This window comes from Suricata suricatta, chromosome 5 (genome assembly GCF_006229205.1).
Source record: "Suricata suricatta isolate VVHF042 chromosome 5, meerkat_22Aug2017_6uvM2_HiC, whole genome shotgun sequence".
Classification (NCBI taxonomy): Eukaryota; Metazoa; Chordata; class Mammalia; order Carnivora; family Herpestidae; genus Suricata; species Suricata suricatta.
The window spans coordinates 106,152,808-106,164,934 of record NC_043704.1 but is presented as its reverse complement, the minus strand read 5'-3'; the positions used below and the strand labels follow the sequence as shown (position 1 = coordinate 106,164,934).

The window sequence follows — 12,127 nt, the reverse complement described above, 5'->3', positions numbered from 1 at the left end:
ATCTATTAAATCTTACAATTATCTCTCTGCTCAATTATATCAGACTCTCCAAGAATTAAGTGAAAATTGTTTAAAGCAACTTGATGTGAAGTTTAATTTAGGTATAAGAGTTCCAGTTTTCAGTGTTTCCTCTTCTTTTTTTTAAAAAGAATTTTCTAGAAATAAATCATTTTAAACAAAGAAGTGTCCAAATGTAATTTTAAATTACATTTTATTGTTTTATTCCCATTTCACACTTAATTAGAAGTATATATTCCTCTCCTCTCAAAAAAAATGTATACATATATCCCTTTAAGATCATATCCTACTATTTAGTTCATTCTTTTACTTTCTGTCTTTCTTTCCTCTTTCTAAGCAGGAACTTAGGGTTTGGGAAGTTCTTAGGAATGTTTAAAGGAGCATACTGCTTTTTACAAGTTATGTGCTTCATGGCACCATTAGTTGGATATATGACTTAGGTTATTTTGTTTTGTTTTGTTTTGTTTTGTTTTTAAATAGAACCTGTTTCAAAAATTATGAACATTAGGATGGAGGGTGGGAAATAGATTTTCTTGTCCTGCGTTTGCCAGGGGTGTTATGGAGAGATGTTATTAGGTATTCATGAAAAAAAGGGAGAGCACTGTCTTAGGTTTGGAAGAATACTTAATAGCCCTCATCTTGGTACTTCAGTATTTACCTTAGCATATGAAAGGGACTGAGGAGTGGCTGCAGTAAGTAAATTGTTGGGCTTTGTGTAACCAAGTTTTTTTCAAACATTTGACCACAGAATGCTTTTTATGGGGAATACCCATTCCCAGTCCTTGAAACTAGAGCAGAATTTGTAAAGCGTTGTATTAACCAACAAAACCCACAAGTCAGAACTAATACCATTTTCAAAGTCTTAATTTATGGCAAGGAAATTAGTTAATTATTGGGAATATTTGTTCACTATTTCATGTGAACCTGGATTTCATGTGAACCAGTCATTGGAGTGCCACTGGATCTGGACTATCCTGTGTGTTAGAGACATCCATTAAGAAATAAATCTGTTGTGGAAAGGGTAGACAAATGAAGGAGTGTGCTTGGACACCTAGTCACTCTGCTGATACCTATGATGTTATTTTATGATGTCTTTTATTTTTCATGTTTTCTTAGGAACAATGTGAAACAAAAAGAGAACAGTACAATGAATATTTTTCCTGTTTTTTCAAATAATTGTTCAGATACTTCAAACACTAGATGAAGTTTCATTAAAAAAGATAGATGTTTTAATGGGACCACCCAGTATAATTCTTAAATGATTTTGCTTCATATAGTGAGATTTTCTCCTAACAGTATTGAGGTATTTATAAGTGCTGATTCAGCAGCAGCAGCAGCAGATCAGATAACAAAATGACAAAAATATTCTCATAACTAAACTTAATAATAATCCCAACTGTTTTTCTCTTCATGTTTTACCAACTTTTCTTTTTTCCCTCACAGGATAAAGGATAGTATTAATATTGGGTAGAATAGCAGTACTTGTCTGGTCTGGGGTCTTTTTATTTTTTCCTTTTTTTCTGTCTGTTTTAAGTTTTATTTGTTCATTTTGAGAGAGAGCGTGCAAATGGGGGAGGGGCAGAGAGAGAAGGAGAGAAAGAGAATCTCAAGCAGGCCTGCACTGTCAGCCTAAACTATGAGATCATGACTTGAGCTGACGTCAAGAGCTGGACACTGAGCCACCCAGGCACCCTTTTCCTGTCATCAGACATACTACATATTCCTGTATTGACTTAGGTAAACTGATGCTTCTGAAAAAAGGGCAAGCTTCAACAGAAGTCTTTTGTTTCTCTTCCTGCTTTTTATGTCAGCTTCATCTTAAAACTGACTGCTTGATTGCATGAGACAGGGGTTTAGTTCATCCCACTGTAGGGAGGGTGGGATTATGTTGATTGGTTTGGGTCAGTGACTGTGGGATAGCATCAGTCCTACCATAAGTCCATGGCCTGGAACTTTTGGTCTTGTTATGAGAAAACTTGTAGGAAATGGGGAAACCAGTAACGTCCTTTTATTCCAAATAAGGCAAGTTTTGAAAATTCTACAGGATGCTCTACTACATATTTTTAATGTCTGATGAGATGTTTGGATATATCTATTTTGCAAATCTATTAACAGTTCTTTTTTGGGGGGGTCTTTTTAGAGGACAAGAATTTGGGGCAGATTTGAATGCCATGAATGTGTATGAAACAACTGAATTTGACCAACTACGAAGGCTGTCCACACCACCCTCTAGCAGTGTAAATTCTATTTATCACACAGTTTGGAAGTTCTTCTGTAGGGACCACTTTGGATGGAGAGAGTATCCTGAGGTATTTATAGGTTCTTTTTCCAAAAAGTACATTTAAATTTTTTTTTTGTTTTTCACTGTCCTTTCTTTCTTCCTATACAACAGTGACTAGACAAAACAAATCAAAGAGCTTATTGATGTAAAATTGAGTCTTATTGATAAAAGTAACATTATTCTCTCTTGCTTTTTCTGAAGATGTATTTCTTTCCATTAACCATCTGGAATACATAAATATAAACCACTATTATCAGAGAGGCAAAATGTTTTCCCCAATATCTTATACTATAGAGACCAAGTATTTACATTAGTAAGTACTCAAACTCAGTGCCCCTTTGGAATAATTTTAATGAGATGAGCAGTGGTGTAAGTCTGGCTATTTCTAGCTCCTGGGCTGCTGGTCATTGGATCATGTGTTACACTTAGCATTTCGGAAGTCTGAAGGGAAACCAGCCCTCTTAAGCCCCTCTAAGAAATACTTGACAATGTTTATTGAGCTGTGGTCAGGCAAATCAGTCATTTAAAATACTGGCATATGCATCCTTAGTCTGAGATGGTAAGAATAGCTCATCAATCACAAAGTAAGCTTTTCAAAATGATGATGGGTTTGTTTTGCCTATGAATGAGAATTCTGAGTTAATTTTAAAAATGATGAAATGGACTTCAGAGATTAATTTCACATTCCAAAGATCTGACTTCTTTAATTTGATTAAATTCATTTCCAGCATTACAAAAAGGGAGAACTGATTTCTTTACCCTTAGGGTTTTTTTTTAAGGCAATAACAAAAGAAAACTACCTGATATGTTAATTACTTAATAATACACAATGGAATTAAAATTTCTGAGAATCACTAGTATCTGCTATCTTACATGGAGAATAAGAGGCTCTTCAAAATGTAGTCTCAGAATACTTGGACTGTCCCTCTGTTTTTCCTCTGAAAGATTTTTTGGGTTTAGAACATAACTAGTTTATTTGAACTGTATACACTTATCATCTTTAATCCTTTTATGAAAATTCCCATAAGAAATACTAACAAAAAAATCTCTAGAACTTTGTTAAGGTCTCAAAATAGAAATGAGTAGTTCCCTGGGCCTCAGTGTTTCCTGTGTTGAACCATGATCTTCAAAAGAGGGAGCATCTTTTTATTCCACATCTTTGCCCTCTATTCCCTCCCCCCAAAATCCTATATGTAAAGGGAATTAGTTTGACTGTCTGTACTTTATTGAAGCTTTACTGATGTTAATAGCAAGGTTAGCTACTTTTGCCTTTAGTTACAGTAACATTTTTCATATTTCTTAGTGATTGCTTTTTTTCTAACTCTTTTTTTCTCTTTTCCTTCTGTTTTCTGCTCCAGTCTGTTATTCGATTGATTGAAGAAGCCAACTCTAGGGGTCTGAAAGAGGTCCGATTTATGATGTGGAACAACCACTACATCCTCCATAACTCCTTCTTCAGGAGAGAAATAAAAAGGAGACCCCTTTTCCGCTCCTGTTTTATACTGCTGCCATATTTACAGTAAGTGTCCAATGGAATGCCTAATCTTTACTCTCATTTTATGTAAATGTACAACTGAATGCCAAATAGTAAAAGATTTTAAGAGAAGTGATTAACATGATTTTTACTCCTAGAATATGAAATTTTGAGTTATTCTATGGGTTTAAGTCTTCAAAAAGTAGTGTTCAGATAAGCTACAATTAACCTCCTTAAAAGAGTGATTATCCAATTGGTTTTTTGAACTGAAAAGCAAATAGAAGTAACATTTTACACAATTAACAATAATTATATCTGGAATGAGACAGTTTGCATTTGCTTCCTTTGTGAAGATTGAGTTTCCTGGTGATATCTTTCCATGTAATGGGACTACTTCCCAGGCCAGGTAAACTGCCAGGACCAGTAGAGAGTCCCCCAAGGTGGCGTTCTCCAGTTCTTCCTTGAGTGAATTTTCTTGGGAAGAATCCTTTTTAAATAATTTGCATTCTCATATGCTATGTAAGGCTCACCTTCCTATAATACTCACTAAAATTACGTGTCCTATTTCTAGGTTGAGACTGAACTCATCCTTCTGAATGATAGGTGAGCTCTTCTTCCATTTTCCCAAGTGCTTTCTTCTCCCCCACCTCTGAATAGACAACTGGCACATCTCCAGAGATGCCAAAAAGGTGGAGCACATTACCCATAGCATGGCCATCTTTGAAAGTTAGTAACTCTGGGGAAATCATTATGTACTCTTATCAGATATACCATATGTAGAGCCTGATTTTTAAAACGATACTAGGTTTGCTTGATTTTAATGGACTGGGAAGGCCTAGAGTAATATTGGTTTTTCTCTTATATCAATCTCAGAGATGCTGTTTTTTATTCTTACTAGTTAATCTCCTAGTGAGATTTCAGTCTCAAACCATGTTTTTCCCAGATCATTATGACAGAATCTTAATGATTCTAATTATGAGATTGCAAAGGAAACATTAAAAACAAAATGCAAAAAAAAAGAAAAATACAAATGAATAAAAACCCTGAAATGCTCAGTATCCAAAAGCAATTTTTAGTAAAGCTGATTTTAGAAATATATATTGGCTTGGGGTAAATATGTGCTTGCTTTCTAGTCCAAGTGTGAATTATTTTACCTTGTAGGTTTCTTTTTTTTAATTATTAGAATCTAATAAAAATGCCATTTCTGTGATTTCACTAGCACAGCTGGAGACCATGTCGGCGTCCGGTAGTTAGGAACATATTGTCCTCCTAGTGAGACAGTAGAACTCATTAGTGGGACCAGCAGCTTGGCATGCTGAGCCAATCAAGCAAGATGTAGCTTCTGAGTGAGAGTAAGAATGCTCATTCGAGTATTGCATTGTTGGGGGAGTTTTCCAGAATGGCGAACATTGATTTGCTTCAATCCTAAGACAAGTAATTGTGGAATAACGCCTCCCCCTTTCTTTCTAAATGTAGGCTTATTTTGTAAAACCATGGACTATAAAAATAATATAAGCAATAAAATTAATGCCACAAATTTGGCACGTTACTATTTATAACATTACCAAAGAACAAAGAAGTTCACTTTATTTTCCTTTTTCTTTTTAAAATCTATTTTAGTCTTCTTGCCTGGAACAGTGATAATCAGGTATAAAGTAAGAGCTTAGCAATCAAAGAGATTACGTAGACACTTCAGTGAGAAAAGAGCAAAGAAGCAGCAAGTTCATCAGAGTGGAATGGGTAAATGCAGCCCTTCAGTTCCTATCTGCCCTAGAGTCTGGGGCTGTGGGGCACTTACACTGGCCTACTGGGAAAAAAATAGAGGCAGATTAGTGTCAAAAAGCAGACCGCAGGGAAGCCTGGGTGGTTTAGTCAGCTTCCTACTGTTGATTTCGGCTCAGATCATGATCCCCAGATCTTGGGATCTGAGCCCCATACCCGGCTCTGCGCTGTGTGGAACCTCCTTAGGATTCTCTCTCTCCCGCTCTGCTATGCTCCCCTTCCTCTCTCTCTTTCTATCTCTCTAAAAAAAAGAAAAAAAGACAGACTACAAAAATAGATGTCAGAGAGACCACAATTTTAATCTTAGCCGGGAAGAATGTTTTGTTTTTAAGTAAATGCAGATGGTCAAATTAAAACAGAGGTGTCAAAAAGGCTACAGTTCTCAGTGAATCAGAGATGCCTAAAAATTGGGAATGCCAGAATAAGGGAGGTGGGGAGAGAAGACTTAATCTATGAATTTCTCGCAAATTTGGCTCTTTATAAGTGAGAATTTCCCTGTTAGTGCTTTTTATTCCTTCCTGTTTTTTGAGGTATATCTGACATACAACTCTGTCCATTTAAGTTTAAGGCATACAGCCTAATGACTCAACACACATGTATATTGCAAAAATGATTACCACAGTCAAGTTTAATTAATATCCACCACCTTGTAGTTACAAAGAACATATTTTTTTCCTTGTGCTTGCTGCTTTTTAATGAGGCTGATAAGGAGCTTATTCTTTTAATATTATTGGTATACTTGAACTGAGGCTGCATAAGCAAACAAATCTCAGATTTAGAGGTTTAGGAGTTCATTTCAGCTGAAAGGACATCTATCTGGTACAGTCACCTCATGGTCATGGGAAAGCCTGAGAGAGTTTCTTTGACTTCTCCTCAAAAAGGATGAAATAAGTTGACTTTTATGTCACCACTAAAAGTGGGTTAGGAAACATCTTTTGAAATGGCAAGGGGAGTGAAAGCGTGTAAAAGATGACCTTGGATTCTGTAAATCCATTCTTCAGAGGTCCTGGAATATAAATTCTCTACCCTTCAACTTTGCCTGGTACAGCACTGTGAAGCAGTATGTCATTGGAATACCCATGAGCTAAATACAAACTTGACATCCTCAGAAAATAAAGCCACATTTGTAACTGTGCTTGGAATATGTATTTCTTACCTATGGCAACTGGAGTGTAGAAGTCCGTCAGACAGCTGTCTATCTGTGTTTTTATGTTTCAACCTAATTGGGATGTTGGCTTGTTAAAAGTAAACATCTGTAGGTAGGAATGGACTATAAAATCTAATTTAGTGTTTTAGGATGGACAGGATTTATTTACATGGGCTCATCTCTTACCATGTGAGTCTTCTATGGTCAGTGCCAGGTTTTCAGTACACCTGTGAGAGCAGCCTATTTTGGGCAGAGCTGTTAGGGAGTGTCTTCCCTTCCTCCCTCAACTCAGAAATCTCTTCTGGTAACTTCAATCCCTAATAATACTAGAAAACCTGGTAGGCTGGAACTTAAGCTCTTTGCAGAGCAGGAATAGAGAGAACAGCTAAAAATAAGGAGCTTATACTCTGTGTTTCCTGCCATTTCTCCAGAGTAGTGATGGCTTTTTAAGGAGTTACAGACCTTTCAGAATCTGATTAAAGCAGTGGGGCCTCTCTTCAGAAAAATGTGCCAATAAATGAAGGCTCTGGAGAAATCTGTCAGGGATTTATACGAAAATGCTCCAGAGGACAAGAACTATTGTGCCTCTGCCATGAAGGTTGGAAAGGCCAGTACCCCTTTAAGTAGACCCTGAACTTAAAAGCACCTACAGGGTTCTGTAAGCCCTGGCTCTATCCAGAACGCCTCTGCATCTCCCAAGGACTTTCAGGTATGATAAATTGTGGGCACAACTACTTGAAATGGGGGTAGTGTTCATGAGGCAGTTGTGCTTCTATACCTTTTAGCTTCTTAACCATCTCTTAGAAGTCAAAAGACTGTATGAGGTGGCGGTGGCGGTGGCAGTGGGAGTCTAGCAAACCTAAGTTGCAACCCTGGTACACATCACTTTCAAGCCTTGGGGGAGAAATATATCTGTATCTATATATGTACGTTCATGACTTGTGAAGTATATAGCAGTAAAGAATGTTGCATCTAGAAACGATGAAGGTACGCCTGGATTCAAGTCCTGTCTCTGTTCTTTGCTACTGTGCCATCAGGATCTGTATTTGAAAAGTATGGATAACCAAGCATCTTGCAGGCTAGTGATACTGTATGTAAAAAGCCTGTCCATAGGATGAGTTTACTGTAAGGTGGCTATGATTATGAGGAGGGTAATGGTAATATATGCTCTTGCAGATTATTTGCATGTTCATTCACAGTTGTAAGCTCTGTGTCACAAAGCTCTTTTGAAATTTTTGGTTTCCTAATCCATTTGGCAGACTCACTGCTTCCTTATGATCACTCTGTGCTGATGAGTGTTACAATACCCTTCCTGACCCTGAATCTGGGTCTCAGGGCCAGGATTTCCTATCTCTCTGATTCTTCTCTTTTGCTCTGTTTTTAAAATGGCCCCAAAAAATAATAATAATTTAAATTTAAGCATTTAATTGGGTAGGAATAAGTAACCATTAAGCTGCTACTTAGCTAAACTGATCCTTCAGAGTGTAAAGACCTGAATTTTTAAAGTTTCAAGAATATGCTCTCTAGTGTCTAGAGCTTAAAGTTAATTAGCCCAATATTAAGCACACCTAAAAGCTATAAAATTTGAATACAGTTGATGGTTTGCTTTGTATATGTAATATTGAAAAATGAAGCAGATGCCAAATGTCAGCTTTCAATGCCTACTCCAATGATTTTTGTTTGTTTTTATACAAAAAGTATAAGCTTTTTTATTTTTAATATCTTATGTCATCTTCCCCTGCCTGCCTTACTTTGTCTCCCCATTATTCTGCTCCCCCCCCATGTAGCCTTTAGTAATGGTAAATTTTTTGCATAGTACAGCAAAGTTTGAAGAATGCATGTAAGTTGTCATTGTTCTTTTGGAACAGTTTCTTTAACTGTGTAGGCAAAAGAGGAGTCCAGGATTCAAAAAGTAAAGATATTTATAAATTGGTTCTTTCTTTCTAGCAGTACATTCCAGAGTTTTCTCCACAAGGAGGGAGCCAGGAAGAAGCTAATAATAGGTTATCTGTATATAGGCAGTGTTACTCTAAGCTTTTGTTCTTTAATATGTAGCATTTTCTATATTGTTTTTTAAATAAGCATTTAAGCTATACAATTATAATATTAGATATTGCATAGAGCACTCTAATGTGACATGTGTTTATCTCTGAATGTTTTACATTGACATTCCTTTCTCTCCCTTCTAGGACACTTGGTGGTGTTCCCACACAGGCTCCTCCACCTCTTGAAGCAACCTCATCGTCACAAATTATCTGCCCAGATGGGGTCACCTCAGCAAACTTTTACCCTGAAACTTGGGTTTATATGCATCCATCTCAGGACTTCATCCAAGTGCCTGTTTCTGTAGATGACAAAAGTTATCGAATCATTTATAATCTTTTTCATAAGACTGTGCCTGAGTTTAAATATAGAATTTTACAAATATTGAGAGTCCAAAACCAGTTTCTTTGGGAGAAATATAAAAGGTGAGTCAGCAATATGAAAAGTTCAAGAGCGCTTTTCTTAATGTAGCTAATAACAAATGCAGAACATAATAGTAAAGACTTTCACAAAGCCTAATTTTTTCATATATTAACTCACATATACTCCTCATAACAGACCTGTAAGTAGGATTATTGCAATCCACATTTTACAGAGAGGAAACTGAGTCATATAAAAGTTCAGTAACTTCCCACACATGATCCAGCTAATAAGATATGTATTGGAGTTTGAACCCTGGCAGTTTAGCGCCAGAGGCTTTGTTCTTAATCACTTGACTGTGCTGCCTCTCAAGGAGTAAATGTGGTACAAAAAGAATACACGCAGATTTGAGGAATCTGAGAATTAAGAGACCCTCAGGTTGGTGGAATTAGACAAAGAAGCCATCCTGAGAAGGTAAGTCTGTGCCCTGGATTTGAAATGGAAGAGAAAGCAAGTGAACAGGTGTTGGAAAAAAATAAAATAAAAGGGCTTTTCTTATCTGCAGTGAAAAAAATAAATGTAAACTTTTAGTATGATCTTTGATGGCATTTTGCCCTTGAAAACTATTTTAACACTTCCTCCCCATTGAAACCATACAGAGAAGTTTATGACTATGTCTTGCCTATTAAATTGATATATACGTTCCTTTTTCTGAATTCCCTGTCCACTCTTTGCTTTAGGAAAAAGGAATATATGAACAGGAAAATGTTTGGCCGTGACAGAATAATAAATGAGAGACATTTATTTCATGGAACATCTCAGGATGTGGTAGATGGAATTTGCAAGCACAACTTTGACCCTCGAGTCTGTGGAAAGCATGCTACAATGTTTGGACAAGGCAGTTACTTTGCAAAGAAGGCAAGCTACTCTCATAACTTTTCTAAGAAGTCCTCCAAAGGAGTCCATTTCATGTTTCTGGCCAAAGTGCTAACTGGCAGATACACGATGGGAAGTCATGGCATGAGACGGCCCCCTCCTGTCAATCCTGGCAGTGTCACCAGCGACCTGTATGACTCTTGTGTGGATAATTTCTTTGAGCCTCAGATTTTTGTCATTTTTAATGATGACCAGAGTTACCCTTATTTTGTTATCCAATATGAAGAAGTCAGTAACACTGTTTCCATTTGAAAAATCTTGGTACTGCTAAGTTATTTGATATGTATTCAATCCAGCATTTGTAGCAGGTTTTAGATGGGTGGGACAGAGTGGGAACAGCAGTGGACATTAGCACTTTTAAGATCCCTTTTTTAAGTGCTAGAAACTGAAATTTTTTTTAAAGAAAAACACAAGTTTTAAAATGACCACTTATTCTTTAATTACTTACTAATTGTTGTTAGTGTACTCAGTGTGGAAAAGACTACAGATTGCATACTCTTTTTATTCACACTTGTACATATAGGCAGCAGCGGTATTAGAAGCAGTTTTTTAAAAAAGACACTGAACCGCCTAACTAATTAAATGTGACTTAAGCCTGGTAGAAGTTTGGCCAAATGAAATGGAGGCTGTGAGCAAAGTGAGGATTCTATTTATTTATAATGATAAAACTGATGGAGCTGATACTACCATACTTACTCCCTGTCCAAAGTATCACTTGTGGTGTAGGATAAATTCACGAAATTCTGGTGGGTGGAAAGAAATTTTTTCTATCAGCAGAACTGAAATGTATCACCCAACCAGAGAGCGATGACTTTAACCGTTCTCCAGAGCTCCAGAGTTTGCTTGAGAATTCAGAGGACGTAAAAAAAGAAAAGAAAAAGAAACCATTTGAAAAATTTTTGTCACCAGCAAAATTTTTCACTAACTGGTTATATAAAACATGATTCTTATGTTGTTAAACTTCAGCCTTAGAGAACTCAGTCTCTTCCATGATCATCTACCCCAATCTGAAGGAGTTGGGCAGCTAGTTTGGTTAAAGCCAGTCTTGAGGATTAGTAGTATTACTTTATTTTAGAGTTCCAGACCTAGGCCCTGACTGAAGGTTTCAGAGAAAAGAAGTTACATCTATAACTGAATTGATAAGGTTTATTATAGTGCTTTGCATAAGGTAGACTCTCAAAAGCGTTTATAGGCTTGGAAATGATGTTAAAGGTGGTTGTCCCACCCCTGTGCCTGTTCTGCGGATGCAGCTGGGTGCCCTGGCTGACTCTGTACTGTACACTACTTCATAGAAACACAAACTGGGAAACTGTGCCTCGGGCCCAGCTGGAGCAGTGTTAGGTGTATATGCTAGTGCCTCGCTTCAGAGAGGTAGCAGCTAGGAATGCTTTGCCTTAAGCGAAGCAAATACCTGGATTTACAGAAGTGGAAGTGGTTGTTCACAAAAGAATTCGCCGTGGAATTCTTTCAGATACCAAGCTCTCCTAGTATGTTTGTGGTTATTTCATTTACACAAAACTCTTCAGGAACTCCTGTGTTGTTTAAAACAAGACATATCTATACTGATGTCTCAGTGAATCGGTCTGTTTAAGCACTTATCAGGGCTTCCACACAAGTATTTATTTTGCCCTAGTTGATCTTGTTGTTTGCTGCCATTGGCATGAAACAGCCAGCTGTGGCTGTTACAGTTCTTTCATTCAATTATAACTTGTAAACCAGTGATTCCCAATCTTTTTCAAGTTAAGACACCTTACCATTGCTTATTTGATTTTATGAAACTTGTTCCTTTTTTTCTCCTTAAAGGAAAATAAAGCTTTATGACATATTTATTTTTTTAATAAAACTAAGCAAAAATAAAAGTTCTGGTAATTCTTTAAAACTTTTTGTTGTTGTTTTGGTTCCATTTAAGATAACTGAATTCAGCACATAGTGGATGATCTGTAAATGCTGGTTGATTAGTTGAATGGATGTGTGATTCACTAAATGAACAGACCCAACCAGAACCTGCTACTTAAACTTTTGTGCTCTAGGAATCAAGAGAAACTATCTTAGCTAGCAGTCAATTGTAAGTCACAAGAGAAGAGTG

General features: G+C 36.8%; 1 protein-coding gene across 1 annotated transcript in view; it reads left to right on the top strand.

Moving 5' to 3' along the window:
* Positions 1-11,893, top strand: part of TIPARP (TCDD inducible poly(ADP-ribose) polymerase) — a 30,144-nt gene extending 18,251 nt beyond the window's left edge. Inside the window, exons 3-6 of the mRNA XM_029939997.1 lie at positions 2,159-2,327; positions 3,658-3,818; positions 8,892-9,170; positions 9,846-11,893. Of these exons, the coding sequence (XP_029795857.1) occupies positions 2,159-2,327; positions 3,658-3,818; positions 8,892-9,170; positions 9,846-10,293 (1,057 nt within the window). The 3' untranslated portion in view covers positions 10,294-11,893. The remainder of the gene's footprint in view (positions 1-2,158; positions 2,328-3,657; positions 3,819-8,891; positions 9,171-9,845) is intronic.
* Positions 11,894-12,127: the final 234 nt, after the last annotated feature.